Raw genomic sequence first — 18,661 nt, forward strand, 5'->3', positions numbered from 1 at the left:
CAGGGGCTGACTTGTTTTTAATATCTGTGCAGTACCCAGAACACTTTGGACTCTCCATACAGCAGGATTAGAATAATATGCAGCAATGCTAGTTTATGCGGAGAAAAAGACCATTTTCCTCACAGTCTCACCGTTTTCACACGCCCAGGGATTTCCAAAACTCAACCCTGTGGTTTTTTGTTTTTGTTTCTGCTGCCTTAAGTATGACTACTGCTGGCAAATTATAGTCTTCCTGCTGTCAAACCTTCCAGCTATTTTTGAGGCTTAGCGACCCCACAGCAAAGTAAACAGGCTGCTACTCTTTGAATGGGCTTGTAGCAGACAGAGCTGAGTTTCCGGATAATTCTGTTTGTTCTTTGACAACTTATTGGCAAATATGTGCTTCGCAACAGGACAACAGGTACGCAGGACAATTGAAACATTTTCACAAGGAGCTTAGACTTCTTGCTTGCTTGAAGGAGAATGTGTCTCTTTTGATATATAACATTGTCAGTTGGCATTACTTAAGGCACACCCACTACTGTAGTTTCGTCTGTCAAGGCTAAAACACTCGGTTTCATCCAATTTGTCACACACAGGTGACTCCCTAGCAGATGCACAGCAGCCTTCACCAACATGGTGTGCTCCAGATGTTTGGACTACAACTCTGTAGTGCATAGCTGCCTGGGGCTGATGGGGGTTGTCGTCCAGAACATCTGGAAGGCACTAGATTGGTGAAGGCTCATTTTAAGGTGCCGCTTGCTTTGAGTTAAGTTTATACAGTGGTACCTCGGTTTATGAACATAATCCGTTCCTTAGTCCATTCTTAAACCAAATCCATTCTTAAACCGAGGCTCACTTTCCCTAATGAGGCCTCCCGCCGCCGGTGCCCTTCCACCATTTGGCTTCCATTCGTAGACTGCGGTAAAGTTTGCAAACCGGAACACTTCCGGTTTTGTGGAGTTTGTAAACAGGACTGTTCGTAAACCGAGGTAACACTGTACTGAAATCTAGGTTTTGATTTCTGTGTTACCAGTTTTGGTTTCAGTATATATACAAAACAAACGAGGCATCAGGAAACCTTGCTGACCTATGGCAAATTACCCAGAGATGTACAGTACTAGTAGCTCCAGGATTCCACAGTGAAGGCACTGCGTACAGGAGAGCTTTCCAAACTTTTCGTATTAGTGACACACTTTGTAGACATGCATCATTTTGTGACACAGTAATTCAGTTTTACTAGCAAACCAGAGGTTAAACTAATCCCTTTGCAGCCCCGAGAGAGCATTCATTCAACACACTTACAGACTGCAGCTGACTTACTAATGTGTCGCGACACACAGTTTGGAAAGCTCTGGTGTTCGGTGTTTCCTGGCACAGTTCAAAGTTTCCTGGACCTGCTTCCTGAAGGAAGTTTTACTTGATGCAGTCATGCGGGAATCCTGCTTTCAGTGCCTAGGGAAGTCCTGGCTGGGGAGGTCCCCCACCCCCCTTGCTAGCCTTGATCAGAAGGTGAAACCCAAGGCGTTTGCTTATGCTTCTTCCCTTGTTCCTTTTTGCAGGACTCAAGCTGAAATGGCTCACACCTGTCGGGGAACCATCAACTTGTCAACGGCTCACATCGACACGGAGGACTCTTGTAACATTGTGCTTTCCAATGGGGGAAGGACATACCACCTGAAGGCTCACTCAGAAGTGGAGCGGCAGCGATGGGTCACTGCTTTGGAACTGGCCAAGTCCAAAGCCATCCGCATGAGGAACAACCAGTCAGGTAGAGTCCGTGCTTGGTGGGGAGGATCTTTCTGTAGGCCCCTCCTCTCCTGCAGAGCACCCCAGTGGCAGAAGAAGTTGCAGGGGAAACTGGGGTCCGAGGAAGCATTGCACTGTTGCTTGAGAATTGCACTGTCCTTAGTGGAGGTGCAATGTCATAAAAGGAGCACTGAGCTAAATCTTGGCTCCTACACCAGAAAACTAAACAAATCACTAGATTCTAATCCTTAATGTGGGTGCTGCAGGGGCTGGTTATGCAAGGCTCCTTAAGGTTCTGCAGCCGGAGGGAGGTGCCTTGCATGCCTGACCGTCTCCTCTAAGAATTTGGATAGGTCAGCATGAATCAGCAGAGCAAGCAGCTTTTCCACACAGCTGTGAGCTTGGGCCCAAAGGAGTTCAGAAGCAGTACTTCAGCATTTTAAAACCAGAAATCCACAGGGCCTGTTATATCTTGACCAGACCTTCCATCCAGAATCTCTTTATTTTAACTGTTAATACCTTCGACACAAACACACAGTCTTAGGGTGGCGTAAAGGTCTTGCCGCTGTGTTGAGTGACAGTGATACTAATGTTACATTTGACCGAGATGGAATGAAGAGGGCTTTCCAGGCTAGCAAATGAACTTGGGAGGTGTTGGTTTTCTGGGACACAGTCTTCAAGACGGTGCCCACCGGTGGTGACCTTATCAGGCTTCAGGTTTTCGGGGTGGGAAGCTGCCTTGCACAACTCACGCTTCCTTTTCGGTAGTGTGCAAGCTGTTGGTGAAGGCCCAGGGATGCTGTGTCGCGTCTCACCCTCCGCCACAGGTCAAGCAATGACTACCAGCCGTGTCTGCCTCACGACCAGCCAGGGACTTGGTAAGGCACGTTGTCAGCCTGTTTAATTGAAAGAGCAGGGCAGCACCTGACAAGCCCCTGTGTGTGGCTGGAGACTTTAGCAAGGGCTGTGGCTCGGTGGTAGAACATATGCTTTGCATGTAGTGAAGGTTTCCAGGTTCAGTCCCCGGCATCTCCAGGAGGGGCTGAGAGAGACCCCTGCCTGAATCCCCAGAGAGCCTTATAGGAGTTCTGAATGGCAGGCAAGTGTGCAGGGGGAAATGGGGAAAAGTAATGTGGATGTAAAAGTGGACAGGTTGTCCCTGTATTCTCTTCTCTTTCCTCATCTCTGCAGTTACTAGTTGGAAAGGGCCATAGCTCACTGGTTAGGGTACCCATTTTGCATGCAGAAGGTCCCAGGTCCAATCAGTCAATGTTTATTATGGCAAAGCAGCCAGAATACACCCAAGGTTCAATCCTTGGTGTCTTCTGATAGGGCTGGGAAGGTCCCCCTGGTCTGAAACCCTGGAGAGCTGCTCCCATTCGGTGTAGACAGTGTTGGGTCAAATGGACCACTGGTCCAACTTTGGTATAAGACAGCTTCCTGTGTTTTGGTTTGACGAGTCAGAGGTTGTGCAACTATGCAACCCCTCCCTCAGTCTTACTTCTCCCTCACAATTTCCAGCCACTTGAGGGTTTCTACAGGAGAACGTTTGTCTTGATATGGTTTCAGGAGGTACATTTGCAGCAGGTTTGTTTATAGAGGAACTGTAAAATCTTAAAAAAACAGATATTCAAGGCTGCAGTAAGTGGGGGGTAGGAGGGTAGGGGGAAGCAGCTTTCCCCAGGACAGTCTTCCCCAGCCTGATACCCTACAGATTATTTTTTTTGGACTACAGCTCCCATCAGCCCTAGCCAACATGGCAAATGGCCAGGGTTGATGGCAGTTGTAGTCCAAAAGGTGCCAGGTTTGGGAAGGCTGCCCTAGGAGTAATACTGGAAGAACCTTCCTTTGGAATGAATAGAAAAGTTCTCCTAAGCAACATGCTTGAGTAATGAAAGGAAGGTGGTGGTATTATATTTTGGGACTGCTGTATGGAGATAATAAACATTTAAGATACATCAGGGCCATTTCCAGGGCTTCTAGGAATGCATCTGCAGGTATGAAAATAGTAATATAAACAGTGGGTCAACGTCTTAGGCACAGCTTCCAAGACTGTAAAGCAGGTGTGACCAGTGTGGTGCCCTCCATATACTTTGGACTACAGTTCCCATAACTCCTGACCATTGGTCCTGCTGATGGGAATTGTAGTCCAACAGCATCTAGAGGGTACCATATTGGTGACCTCTAACTATAGAAGTGGTTCTCAATTAATTATATGTAAACAAAGTTATTAAACTCTTTCTTCCCACCCTTCCTGAACCTTTTTGCTGATTCTGCTTCTCCCCCCCCCACCAACACATGCACACAGATTCCTTTAGAATGTCACATTATTCTTCCTCTTTTTTCCCTAGCCCAGGCCCCCTCAGCCATGTGTTCATTAAATCCACGCCCATTAGATCCAAATTCAGTACTTTGTCAACTTGGCCAGACTTGTTTCCTCTCTGTCTGTTCACAGGGATGGATGCATTTGCTAGCTCCTTTCTGACACTCTTGACTTCAGGAAGCCCCAGTTTCATTCCACTTTGAAGGAGAGCAATGTCATAACACAGATTAAAGGGATTTTTAATCCTCTTTAGAGACCATAAAACCACGTTTTGCCTACATCTGACACTAAAAATAAACAAGCAGTCCACCCCAGGATTTTTTCAGTGCTCTCTCTCTCTGCAAGTCTGATTAATTCCTGCTGACTTTAATGGAATAAGTATAGCGGTTTGGTATTAAAACCTGCCGAGTCTCCCCTGCAGAAGCTGGTGGGGTGGGGGCTGCCCAAGGGACGTAGGAGCATGTTGCCCTTTTATGGAGGCTGCTGGGCGTCTTTTTAATTAATCATGCCCTACAAGCCCTCCTGTTATTTCTGCTTCTTTTCATCACACAGGCTGGTTGTGTTTGCTTGGGCTTAATGGGTGTGAACATTATGCAACATGAGCTGGCTGCTTGGTTGCTGGGTCACTTGGGGTTGCCACTTGCTCGCTTCTAGCCTCCTTGAATGAAGGGTCTTTTCTCTTGCTCTCATCTCTGAGAGCTGGCACGTGCTCCCCGCCCCCAGTGAGCGTCAGGATCTGCCCCCTCACTTCCATCAATCTAGTTCCAAAGCTTTGCACCTAGTATAAAGGCAGGGTTGCATCATCAAGATGCCCTTCAGCTGGAGATCCCTTTGCAAAATCACAACTGCCTCATCTGGGATAGACCAATGTTTCATTTGATCAGGAAGTTGTGTGTGTGGCTCCAGAACCTGAATTTCCTACCTGTTGCCCGAGGCTTCCTTCCTGTGTTGGCTGAAGAAGAGAGTCCTGATGAGCAAAAAATACTAATTTCCCCTTGTCAGTGAATCGCTAGAGCGTAAATGCCATCTTTCTAATGCTGTAGGAGAAAGGGCATGATGCCCTTTGCACACTAGCGTGACTTTAAATCAGAATCTTTAGTGTGAATTTAAATGAGAGCCTTTGGCTTTTGGGCTTCCTGTTAGGGCATCTGGTTGGCCGCTGTGAGAATCGGACTAGAGATGCTGGACTAGATGGGCCTTTGGTGGTTCTTACATTCTTAAAGCGATGTGGAGCCTTGCACAGATGGAGATGTTGGCTTACACATTTCACACACCTTGCTGGGCTGTAATACTGACATTTACATCTGAGGGTTGGTGTAGCTGTAGGCTGACTCTGCGCTTCAGGGGAGACGGACTCCTTTTGTACTGTTTACAGTGCTGCATGCGGTCTGTTTTGATCCATTTGCGCACGCCCTGTCTTGCCAGCTGGCAAACCTTTCTGAACCTGGCAGTCCTGTTTGGTGCTTGTGCCCTGGGAGAGGAAGGGAAGGCAGAAGAGTGTGCAAGGAAACAGTAAAAGTGCAAGTTGTGTGCGTTAGAACACCTTAACTGCACTATAGCCTCTGCACACACCTGGGTTGCTTCGTAATATGGTGGTGCTACACCTCTTTTTTTCTTTTCAACTTCAGGTAGGTTTTATTTAAAAAACCCACACAGTTCAGCACGTTCAACAGCACAGTCTAATGAGATACATAAACCCATTAAATAAACAGTAAAGTGACAAAATAAGTAAATGAAACCCTATCGCAGTCGAAGTCCATTGGCTTCACGTTTTATTTACAGATTTTTAATACTGTCTATTAGCAATAAGTTCCCTGCCAGCAGGAGAGCAAGTGGGAAATTGGGCCCTTGTGTGGCTGGGGCATCATCATCAATCAACCACCAGTTTCTTGACCATTCTCTAGCCACCGTGTTCCAGGATCTCATTACATCCTCTGTCAGTTGATTCAATTCAGACCCTTGTGACCCCCCCCCCGGAAAGTCTTGGATAACGGGGCAGGAACACTGTGGGTGAGCATGAGATCTAGTACCCTCCAATATAATTTGGCCAAAGGGCAGGTGAAAGATCTTTGCTTTTAGCAGCACAAGATGCCACCCAGACAGGCCCTTGTGTGTTAGGATCTTCTTGACTCCTGGCAGCAACAGAGTTTCCAGCATGGCACCAAACTCTGGTGTGTGTGTGTGTGTTTTGTGCCTGCCTGGTGGGGGGGCTGGTGGGGTGGTAAGCTTTTCACCCCAGGCTTTTCGGAGTGATTTTGCTCAGCTGTGTGTTTCCTCCTCCCTGCTGTGTCCTTGGTGCCCCCTAGTGGCAGCTGTTTTACTTGTGGGATTTTCCGGGAATAAAGTTCTGACCTTCCAGAATCTGTGCCCTCCTTCTGTGTTTTCCAGTGCTTTTTTCTAACCTCGCGCTCACCTTTGCTTTCCCTTTCTTTCCCCTACTGCCCCGTGATGGACATCCCGGTTGTGAAAATCTCCAACTATTATCTGTTTCAAATGGAAGCATTTAGATCAAATAGTCCTCCAGTGATTTATTTGCTTGGTGAATATAAAACACAGCAGCATCAGAGCTGTAATACTGAGCCATTACTTCAGCCATGGGGAACCTTTGGCTATTCAGACATCGCTGAACTACGACTCCCACCATCCCTGGTCATTGGCCACACTTGCAGGGGCTGATGGGAGTTGTGGTTCAGCAACATCTGAAGGGCCAAAGGCTCCCCATTTCTGCATTACTTGAAAGAGGTGCCATGGAATTGAAATGCAGTGTCACATATTGTTCTTCCACTGCCCTGTTTGCCTGAAAAGCTTCTGTTTTGTCTAGAACATTGTACGTATTTGTGCCTGTTTGAAAACATTTTTCTTTGTTTTGTCTTTTTCCTTGATGTCCTTTTGCATTCATGTTTCCTGCCTCTGTAAAACCTTTGGTGGAGGGATGTATATATGTATGTGTGTGTTCATTTCAGGTGCTGGGTTCATATATATCCACTCTCTTCCACTGTTACTGATGCCATTAATAATTGTGTCACACGTTTACCATTTCCATCTTTTCTGCTGTTCATCAATAAATGTTGCATGCATGTAACCTTTTGTGGCTTATTTTGTTCGTTTGCTTTTCCCCACTTCAAATAGCAAAACCTAAGAATTTCATTCTGTGGGTCAAGGTTTCCTTCGTATTTTCCATTTTCTTTAAACTTTCATTTCTATATTGGGAGTGTTTGTTTAGAGCAGCTTATCTCAATCTGTGGGTCCCCAGATGTTGTTGTACTACAACTCCCATCACCCCTAGCTAGCAAGGCCAGAGCTCAGGGATGACAGGAGTTGTAGTCCAACAACATCTGGGGACCCACAGGTTGAGAACCGCTGGTTTAGAGCATTTGTACTCCAACTCTTCACAAAAATGCTTCTAGGGTGGCATACGTGTGATTAGTTAAAACAGTCCTTGCCCGCAGGCTTACAATCTAAAAGACATGTCACACAAGGAAAAAGGGGCAGGGAGGGAAGAGGGGTGAAAGCAAACTCAAGGACCAAATTATTAAAGTTAAGCAGTAGTTCTTATAACTCCCAGAAAGTGCTTAGCAACATTTCTCAGAAGTGCACATGCATGCCATAAGTGGACACATTCTCCAGCTCGCTTTAGACATGCATCAACCTTCTCAGTCTTCCGTGCTCCACCATATGCTTACCACCAATTTTGTCCTGCTTTAACACCACACAATAATCTGCTTTTTGCCCAACTAAACTACAGAAGCATGGAGTGTGGGATGGCAGTGGGACCAGCAGTGGAAAGGGAAGCCCCCTGCTCTCTCTCAACCTGTGAGAACAGGGGGTTAATGGTTATGGGCTGGGAAGGTCAAGGCTAAGTTGGGTGTAGAAGGGGAATATTCCTGTAAATCATTGGTCTTCTGGTAGATCCCTGACTCTCTTATGTCTGCCCTAAAGCAGCATTGTCAGGAAGCTTTTATGGTAGCATCTTGAGTTTTGCTTTCCACAGCACAGGATGGTGTTGGCTCTTGATGTGTTTGAGGGTTAATTGCTGGCAAGCCAGCAGTGTTCTGTCTCCTCCAAAGCAGATCCGTAGCCCCTTCTTACAGTTATGATGTATAGAGCCCAGGCCGGATCTACACTGATCTGGAAAAGGCTATTAAAAACACTATTAAAAAATACGGCTCCCAATGCAATTTGCCACTGGCGACAGATTGCTGCTCTACAGCGCCCTCTGGTGTCACATATTTATAATGCATTTTAAACGTCATAACTCACCAGTGTAGATTAGACCCCAGTGTGGTATAATGGGTAGAGTGTCAGACTAAGACTTTGGAGACCAGGGTTCAAATCCCCACTTATCCATGAAATTCACAGGGCAACTTGGGGGGCCAGTCACTGCCTTTCTCGGCCTAACCTATGTAACAGGGTTCTTTCTGGGGATTAAATGAGGAGGGGGGAACCATGTACGCCACCTTGAGCTCCTTGGAGAAAAAGGTGGGATATAAATACAATTAAATCAATCAATAAACAAGCAGAGAAGAGAGGGGTTGGCCTACTGAGCTTTTGTGTGGAAAGTTGTGAGGCTCTGTGCTAGGGTAAACCCCATCCCTGTTTGGGTCCTCTCAGCTTGTAGGGCTGCCTGAACATTCATATGACATTCATTCATTCATTCATTCATTCATTCATTCATTCATTTCCAGCGGCGTAGCGTGGGTTGTCAGCACCCGGGGCAAGGCAAGTAATTTGCGCCCCCTAACCCCTAACCTGCCGCCGCTGCCAGCTTCTTCTTGCTGCTGCCTGGGCTGGGGTATTTACGGTAAGGTAGCCATGGCGGCGGCGGCGGGTCCGTGTCAGGTGATCTGAGGCGAGTTGCCGCTGGCGCTGCCGCCCAAATGACGCCGCTTGCCCGGAGGAGGAGGAGGGCAGAGAGGCGAGGAAAATGCAACATGGCCCAGCAGCTGCAGCAGCAGTGGCGGCGGGGCTGTGAGGAGGGGCTGCCCTGACATGCGGGGACCGGGCGAGCACTGAGAGCCGCTGCCTGCCAGACGCCTTCAGCCCGGACGCGTGCACAGCTCGTCGGTTCCGCGAGACATGGGGCTCTGCTACAGCCTGCGCCCAAGGCTCTTCGACGACTCCGGAGGCGGCGAGCGCGCCCCCCCAGATGTTGCGCCCGGTGCGGCCGGCCCCCCCTGCACCCCCACGCTACGCCACTGTTCATTTCATTTATATACCACCTTTATCTGCCAAGGAACTCAAGGTGGTGAACCTGGTTCTCTCTCCCATTTCATCCTCACAACAACCCTGTGAGGTAGGTTAGGCTAAGAGATGGTGACTGGCTCAAGGTCACCCAGTGAGCTTCATGGATGAGTGGGGATTTGAATCCTGGTTTCCCAGGTCTTAGTCCAACATTCTTAACCATTTCACCACACTGTCTCTAAAAAAGTATGTGATCAGACTGATTAAGACTGTTCAAAGGTCTTGGCACATTATTTACTTTTCTCGGAAAATTTGCTTTCACAATTCTGGGCATAGTGCCCGATTACCCTGGTTGCTTTGACACCAAAATATGTTGTTGGGCAAAACCACACAGAACGTGGATTTCTCAAAAGTTGACCAACACAGATGCTAATGCAATTCTGTGCCACCTTTAACAATTCTGTGTGACCTTTAAAGTGTAACTAATTTATTACAGTGTAATCTTTTCGTGGACCGTAGTTTAACTCTTTAATAAATTTGTTAGGGTTGTATGCAGTGCTGGCCCTGCTCAGAGTAAAACCACTGAAATTGATGGACCTCAGTCATATCCATAAATTTCATTGGGTGTACTCTGAGCAATACTAGCACTGGAAGATGCAGAAGTCTCTCCCAATGAGGGCAACCTCTGGTGCTGTACCTTGCCTGCTTGGAATGCTTCCTAATAGTTATATAGCACAAATATTTGCCTGCCTCATCTCAGCTGTTAGTTTCAAATTAAGCTGGAATTTAGCAGCAGCTGCTGTGATAATTTATTTGTACTGGAGAGAAGAAATATATAACATACAGGCAATATTCCAGGATATGAAAAGGTTGCTGGACCCACCAGCTTTTTCTGTGTCTCTCGTAAGAATTACAAAGCTTACAAAACATGGCTTACCGTTTCTATGCAAGAGAGAATGTCTGGGACGGTTACTTCCTATAGGAACTTGAACATTATGCTGGTGGCCACAAGGTGGCTGTGTTGCATTTGTCTTTATCGTAAGGAATGCAGGATGGGGAGAGTATATTTGGTGCAATACTGTACATTGAAAGCAGTTGCATACCGCTTTAAGGAATTGTGCTTCTCCCAATGAATCCTGGGAGCTGTAGTTCATTGTTTGCTGCTGAGAGATGTTGAGAAGACCCCCTATTCCTCTCACAGAACTACAACTCCCAGAATGGTTTAGCAACCAATCTCTCTTCCCAGGGAACTGTGGGAACGGTAACTCTGTGAGGGGAACAGTGGTCCCCTAACAACTTTCAGCAGCCTTAAGAAACTACTGCTCCCAGGATTCTTTGGGGGAAGGCACAACGGTTTAAAGTGGGATGCTGCTGCTTTTAAATATTTCGTGCGGGTGGGTCCTAAATCACATGATGTCTCCCAGATGTTTCGGACAGTAGCAGTTGCTCTCAACCCACACCCTGTAGGACCACAATGCTGGTTTCCAGGAAGGGAGGAGGGAGGCTGTATAAGAAGGAAGTTGCATGGCATAAGCTGCCTGGTGACCTCGCTGACCAAGAAGTCCAGGGAAGCATTCTTAGGGGCATTAGCTAATACATACCCTCAGTTTATTGGCTAAACCTATCGGAATAGGATTACTCCGGAAGTTACAGGAAGCTGAGACGCACTGTTTGGTGCCTGCAGAATTCTCTCTCTGTGAGAGAACAATCTTGCAAACACTGGCATGTTCTCCCTGCTGTTCTTCAAATACGAACTTTCAGTTTCTAGAAGCTGTTTCTAGCCAGACCTGCTGAGTGATCCACATTCTCCTTTGAAGGGACCCTGCTTTTTGGGGGGAGGGCAGGGGGTGGGGAGGGAGAGATCCCCTTCACATTTATTTACTGGGCGCAAGGAGCTAATGCCAAGGGTGCCCTCACTGTTTCAAGTGGCACGGTTGTGCCAGCACGGCTACAGCTGCTGGAGCAGGTAAGGACTATTTATAAAAGTCTATGTGGAGGGGTGGGTTGCAGCTGGGGCCTCTGGGTAATGAAAGGAATGGGGCTTTTGTGTGTGTGTGTATACCTGTAGGGAATAAAAGGGATGCGGGTGGCGCTGTGGGTTAAACCACAGAGCCTAGGGCTTGCCGATCAGAAGGTCGGAGGATTGAATCCCTGCAACAGGGTGAGCTCCCGTTGTTCGGTCCCTGCTCCTGCCAACCTAGCAGTTCGAAAGCACATCAAAGTGCAAGTAGATAAATAGGTACCGCTCCGGTGGGAAGGTAAACGGCGTTTCCGTGCACCACTCTGGCTTCACTAGAAGCGGCTTAGTCATGCTGGCCACATGACCCGGAAGCTGTACGTTGGCTCCCTCGGCCAGTAAAGCGAGATGAGCGCCGCAACCCCAGAGTCATCCGCAACTGGACCTAATGGTCAGGGGTCCCTTTACCTTTACCTATACCTGTAGATGTCCCAAATATGCCCACCCTCCTTGTCAGTAAAGGCAAAGTCCAGTCCTTCCCAAACATTATAGAACATGAGACTTTTAATTTCAGCGTTCAGGGCTCAAGCCCTATGTTGGGTGAAAGATTCTTTCATTGCAGGGGGTTGGACTTGATGATCCTCGTGGTCACTTCCAACTCTGCAATTCTATGATTAAAAGAGGCAGCAAGGACAAAGACCCATGGAGCCACTTCCCAGGCAGCAGGAAAAAATGTAGCGATCTTTTCTACCGTAGGCTGATTGTGGCCTTGCTGATTCCCTGAGAGAGGGAGATTGAATTCCTAGACAGGGTTTTATTTTGTATGTGTGTTTAAACAAAAGAACATTTCCCCAGCATTTCCATATTAGTGTGAAATACCAGACTAAATCAATTTGCAGCCAAGGGAAAGCTAGATGCAGCTTGGTGAGATGTGTAATTGTTCTTGCAGGGAAGGAGTAGAGATTCCCCCCCCCCAAAAAAAATATATGTAAATGGAACTATTTTTTGCACCTTATTAAAGAAGAATGTTTGCAAAAGGTGGGGAGAGAGAGGGGACACTTGGCTTCCTTGGAGTGCTTTGCAATAGCTCACCACATCCTATACATGAAACGAAACAGATGGGGACCTGTGATTGAATTGACTTGACCTCCCATAATGTCTAACCACTGAGCATGATGGCTGGGACTGATTGGGGTTTGGGGTGCAGCAACATCTGGAGGGCAACATCTGGAGGGCAACAGGTTGGCTAGCTCTTGAGTTTCTGTATGGATCACAAATTGGGAGCGGATGCTAAGCCTGGATGCAACAGCAGGGGGCAAGAGCGCTGCAGTAGTGGATGGGTGTTTACAAAAGCTGAGCAACAGTTTGTGTGTTTGCAATTAAGAGCCCAGTTTTATGATGCACAAAGGCTATTGTGTTCCTTGCTGGGTTTTAAAGTTGCAGTATTGTTGCCGTTTTTTGGAAGTGCCACATAAACACAAATAGGGCCCTGCTGAGCTTCGTTGCTTTGTGTGACGCACGCTCACCAAGTCTGCTGTGAATCAGCAGCAAATGGATTGCAATTCTCTTTTGTTTTGTTTTTATTTAAAGGCAATTCTCTTCATTTTGAGGAGCAAATTAAAATAGAGGGAACGGCTTACAGGACTGCATGACTTGTGCTAAATTGCCAAAACGAAAACAAACAAAAACATTTAAGGAAACGAAGGAAAATAATCAACTGCATGAAAGCAAAATGAAGCTACCACCGTTAACAAAATATCAGGCAGCTTAAAAATATGTGCTCTGCGGGTTGCTTCCCGCTAAGTTGGCAGCAGCGGGAGCTTTCCCCCCTAAGCCGAAGGAAGGGAGGTCCCAGGACATAGCCAAAGTCACAGTGGGCTTCATTGGCAGTTTTAAAAGTTAAAATGAGCAGCTTGATTTGGGCTCTGCAACCACCCTGTTGCCAGCTCAGGTGTGCTTTTCCTAGCTGGCTTATTTTCTGCACCATCCCAAATCTTGCTGACTCTTTGCCAGACTTTTTGAGCTGTTGCATGTCTTGCCACTTCTGAACCTCTCTTTCCACAAAGCAAAGTACGGTCATCTGTTTGGGTGCACCAAACCAAGTGGTGATTTATCACATTGTATAAATCTTCACACAGAATTCTGCACGGAATTCAGTTCCACTTCGGTGTAATAACATACCTACCTACATACCTACATACATAATTTTATCTAGGATATGTTCTTGTGTTTTATCTTGTATTTTATTCTGTGAACCGCCCCAGGATCTCTTGATGAAGGGTGGTATTTAAATTAAATAAATAAACAATAATTTCCACAGTTCAAATCATGCTCAAGGTGACTGACAACATGAAAAACAACAACGTAACTGCAACATAACAAAAGTGGTCATGATAAATAAAATATTAAAGGATATACAGCCAAACGGAACAATTTCCACATAAATCACAAGAAGAGTGAAAATAAAGATACAAAAAACCAACAGCAACCCCCCCCCCCAGAACAACACCCCAGCCCAAGAGCATGTAACGAGCTGTACTAGTAGGGGCAATGCATTTTAAAAATATATATGGGGGGTTTCTATCCCATTCAGAGCAGGTGTAGAGTGTTGAGTGCTTCCCTGTCCTCTTGGCAAATGCAGCACTAGTTTATTTTTAAGGAAGGCAGTGATGGCACCCACCCCACAAGCCTCCTTGCTGTAAACTAAAATTAATATTCACAGCCAATGAGAAGAGGCGGGGGCGGGGGAGAGAACGAGGCTGCAATAAAAATCCATTTTATTATTTCCCCCGCTGGGCAGTAATGGGAGTACAAACTGCTGACTGAGGCAGCTCCATACTTGAGCGATGTGGCGAGATTTAACTTTTGCCACCCAGGAACAAAGCAGGGCGTGGATGTCGCAAGCTCAGAAAGCAAAATAAAGCAAGACACTGTTTCTGGGAGTGGGGAGAAAAGTGCTCAGTTTGGGGTCCATAGCTCTCTTCCCACACAGGCCTCCCTGCGGTGCTTTTGCAGACCTTACAGTCTCTTGCAATCCATTGCTGCCCTTCTCTTTTTTTCTGAAGCAGAGGAAGATGCCTGATGCTGGATCCAGACTGCTTATTCAAGAAACCCAGGGTGGAGAACCGTGGGCTCAGGGGTCAAATGTGGGGCTGCCCTAGGGGGCATAGTCCAGAGACCCCAGCTGGTACAAAACACTGCAGTTACACTGTTGGTGGGTACAGACCAGGCTTCCTCAATCTCAGCCCTCCAGATGTTTTTGGCCTACAACTCCCATGATCCCTAGCTAGCAGGACCAGTGGTCAGGGATGATGGGAATTGTAGTCTCAACACATCTGGAGGGCCGAGGTTGAGGAAGCCTGGTACAGACTATTGCCAGCATAGAATTCAGGTGCTCAAAACTCTCCACTGGCTTGCCCTCGTGCTACTGGGCCAGGTTAAAAGGTGATGCATTAATATACAGGGCCCTTAACAATTTGGGCCCAGGATACCCGAAGGACCTCCTAACCCCTCATATCCCTGCTTGATGGATAAGGTCTTCGAGGGATCCATTATCAGCGGTCCCCCATGGCAGCTTGTATCTGCCAAGAGTTGTGTGTTTAGTACTGAGGGCCAATTTTCTGGAACTCCCTTGCAGTTGAACTTCCAGTACCTACAGAATATTTTTTTAAAAAAATTCCAGCAGGCATTTTAATTAAAGGTTGATTTTATCGTTTTAATTGATTTTTTTTGTTTTGTTATTGTGTCTCTGTAAACCGCTTAGAGACTATTGTAATTAAGCAGTATATTGCTGTCAATGACTGGTTGAATGCAGAGGGATGGGGGGTGGGGAGGAAATAGCTGGGGAGCCCCCAAGGGAAGAAGGCTCTGGGCCAGAGGATTCGTGGTGAGATGAGTGATCTGAGGGAGAAGACTGGGACGAGGAGGTGTCAGAAGCTGAGGAGGTAACAGGATTTAGTGAGCAGAGAGAGTTTGTGGCAAAGAGCAGCCCAGAATCAGAAGCAGGAGAGGAGGAACTCCCAAGAGGTAGAGATGAGTCTTCCTGGTGAAGCATCACGGGTGTCTCTCAGAACCAGGACAGGTGTGAAGAGGGCAGAGAAAAAGTTAGCTTCACGAAGATGCAGTCTCTGATTGCTTGTGGAAAACCCTAGAGAGGGAGGAGACTTGGGCAACTGCTGGGAGACAGAGACCTTCAGTCTCAGCAACTGCTTCACAGGGGCAAGACCTGCTTGAGATTAGTTGCTGCGCTCATGAGGCCTAACACCCCTGTTCAGAGATGCTACACTCCTATTTTTGCTAATAAAGAGTTAATTCCAATTTGCTCGGTGTGATTTACTGCTGGCTTGCTTCTGTCAATTGCTTAAATAGATTTCCAGCCTTTCCTGGTGATGCCATAGGGGATTGAACCTGCGACCTTCTGCATGCAAAGTGGGTGCTCCACCACCTGAGAGATGGATGGTTCCTGTTGCCTCCCCCCTATTCTTCCTCATTGCCAGCCCTTCTGTGCACTTTCCTAGGCTCAGCTCCACTGCCTCCTTTCCATCCGTGACTTGCCCCGCCTCGGCTGTGATCCCGCTGAGGCCATGGCTTCAGTGTAATTACTTTGAAATATATCGCTTGCAGATTGCAGCTTTAGGCATCTGGAGTGCCCGTTTGCATACTTTATTTGTCTCATCAGTGTAGCAGCCCGTCAAAGGGCTTGCTGCAATTTGTCCTGGTGGCACTCCTGAGTGTATTTAAAATGTGGCGGTGAACATAGAGAGAATGTTCCATGCATCATTGTCCCTTAATCAAGAGCCCATTGCTAATGGAGATGGAGAAAACTCAGGGTTGCTTGCTGAGAGATTGCAGCAGAAAGGATGTTAACCAAACAGTCTCTCAGCTGTGGGGAGACCCCCTGCCGTGGATGCTCTTTTTATACCTTCACGAGAGCAGGGATGATCCTTGCTGGATCAGGCCAGTGGCCCAGCTAGTCCAACATCTTGTTCTCACAGTGGCCAACCAGATGCATGTGGGAAACTCGCAAACAGGACCTGAGCTCAAGAGCTCTCTCTCCTCCTGCAGCTTCCAGCAACTGCTATTCAGAAGCATTACTGCCTCCAGTTGTGGAGCCACAGCAGAGCTATCATAGCTAGTAGCCATTGATAGCTTTCTCATTCATGTATTTGGCCAGTCCTTTTTTAAAAACCTTCCGAGTTGGTGGCTGTCACTGCCCTCCTGGGGCAGCAAGTTGCACAGTTTATCTCAGTTTCCTTGGATGTCCATGGCCTCTAGTGTTGTTAGAGAGGGAGGGAAGCTTTTTTCTATCCATTTCCTCTGTGATAGGCATTATTTTAGGGACACGGGTGGCACTGTGGGTTAAACCACAGAGCCTAGGACTTGCCGATCAGAAGGTTGGCGGTTCAAATCCCCGTGATGGGGTGAGCTCCAGTTGTTCGGTCCCTGCTCCTGCCAACCTAGCAGTTTGAAAGCACGTCAAAGTGCAAGTAGATAAATAGGTACCGCTCCAGCGGGAAGGTAAACGGCGTTTCCATGCGCTGCTCTGATTCGCCAGAAGCGGCTTAGTCATTCTGGCCACATGACCCGGAAGCTGTACGCCGGCTCCCTCGGCCAATAAGGCGAGATGAGCGCCGCAACCCCAGAGTCGGCCACGACTGGACCTAATGGTCAGGGGTCCCTTTACCTTTACGCATTATTTTATAAGCTTCTATCATCATGTCTCCTCTTACTCAGTTTACTCGTTGGAGTTGCTCAATCTTCCAACCAGAGTATATATTTTCAAAGGCAGGTTAGGATAAAGAGTGAGGAAGTTGCCCTTTAGTTAGATTGGTGAGATGAAAGAATGTTTAGTGAAGGAAGTAGAAAGGAACCGGGGAAGAGTGTGGTTAAATTGTGTTCAGCTGTGTTATGTTCACCTAATGGAATTCTTTGTGGAGCTTTCATGATTCTACCCTCTCAATCGTCTTTTTTTCTTTAAAATGAAAAGTTAGGTCATTCATGGCTCTGCAACACAACTTTTTTTGTGCTGAAGTGGACTTGGGTTTTTTGTTTGTTTTTTTAGTAACCAACCTCCCCCAAATAAGGAGGATGCCCCCATTTTATCAATATAGAAAGCCTTAATTGGATTTTATAATAATAAATTCCTATAATTTAAATGTAATTCCTCCCAATAAGGTTGAAGTCTGTGCCACAGCAAAAAACCAAATGATGAATCTATTGAGAGGACCCCCAAATGTAAAAAATAATTTGGGGGAGGGCTCGTGAAATCAATTACAAAAAGAAAAAATAGTTCATTAACTTTTACTTCTGCTGCTGAATGAGCAACTGGACACGCTCTGAGCTTTCCTGGTGGTTGCCATTGTTGTACAAAACCAATTAATTTCATCACGTTGGCAAAATTCCAGGTTGAACTTGTGCCAGCAGGTGCAGCAGGTGTGGGCGTGACACTTTTTCCCTGTTCCACACAAGAAGTCATTTTTTTAAAATATTTTATTTAGAGCGTTTGTAACTTGCTCTTCAGCCTAAATGACTCCCAGAGTGGCTTACAACAAATGATCAATCGAAGCAATACAATCCCTTCTTGCCCGCAGGCTTACCATCTAAATAAAATCCCACATCACACAAGGAGGAGGGATGGGGAGGGGAAGAGAAACACAAGACCAGTTCTTAAACAATTGTTCTTCAGCTTGCATAGTTCAGAGGTAAAGGTAAAGGAACCCTGACTGTTAGGTCCAGTCGTGGACGGCTCTGTTGTTGCAGTGCTCATCTCACTTTACTGGCCAAGGGAGCCAGTGTTTGTCCGCAGACAGTTTCTCCGGGTCATGTGGCCAGCATGACTAAGCTGCTTCTGGCGAACCAGAGCAGCACACGGAAACGCCGTTTACCTTCCCGCCGGAGCGGTGCCTATTTATCTACTTGCACTTAGATGTGCTTTCGTACTGCTAGGTTGGCAGGAGCAAGGACCAAGCAACAGGAGCTCACCCTGTCACAGGGATTTGAACCACTGTTTGGCAAGCCCTAGGCTCAGTGGTTTAGACCACAGCACCACCCGCATCCCATAGTTCAGAGGTAGGTGGTGCCTAATGGACCTGGGCTTTGGGCAAAGTGGATGGATTGATCCTTCTACTTTCTCTCTCCTTTTGAGGCAGTCTGATGGAATGGCTATCTCAGGTGTTAGTTGAGGGAAGAGAAAGCCCAGTGGGGTTGGCCTGGCACTGCAGAGCAGATGGAGGGAGCCCTGCTTCTCACCTCTCCCACTATTTAAAAGATTTATTTAAAAGATTTATACATTGCTTAGGCATGTAAAACATGGCTGGGGTCTTTGCAACAATAATATAATGATATAGTAAAAGCCAAATATTATATAAAACAGTGGACAGGAACATATGGACAGGAACATATATTTTTTATGGTTATTTGCTTCCCATAAGGCTGCAATTATTATTAATTTAAGTAATTACCTGCTCTTCACC

General features: G+C 46.9%; 1 protein-coding gene across 4 annotated transcripts in view; it reads left to right on the top strand.

Annotated features, from left to right (window-relative positions):
* The window catches only part of OSBP2 (oxysterol binding protein 2), a gene marked incomplete at its 5' end in the record, with an annotated part of 151,444 nt that overhangs the window by 24,436 nt on the left and 108,347 nt on the right, over nt 1-18,661 (top strand). For 2 of the 4 annotated variants that reach the window (XM_083589990.1, XM_083589992.1), the window contains one exon: nt 1,542-1,750. In XM_083589990.1, the coding sequence (XP_083446116.1) occupies nt 1,542-1,750 (209 nt within the window). Of the gene's footprint in view, nt 1-1,541; nt 1,751-1,829; nt 2,607-11,091; nt 11,199-18,661 lie in introns of those variants that run through there. The other 2 variants (XM_083589993.1, XM_083589998.1) reach the window with 2 other exon arrangements.

This window comes from Podarcis filfolensis (genome assembly GCF_964270895.1).
Source record: "Podarcis filfolensis genome assembly, chromosome: 16".
Classification (NCBI taxonomy): Eukaryota; Metazoa; Chordata; class Lepidosauria; order Squamata; family Lacertidae; genus Podarcis; species Podarcis filfolensis.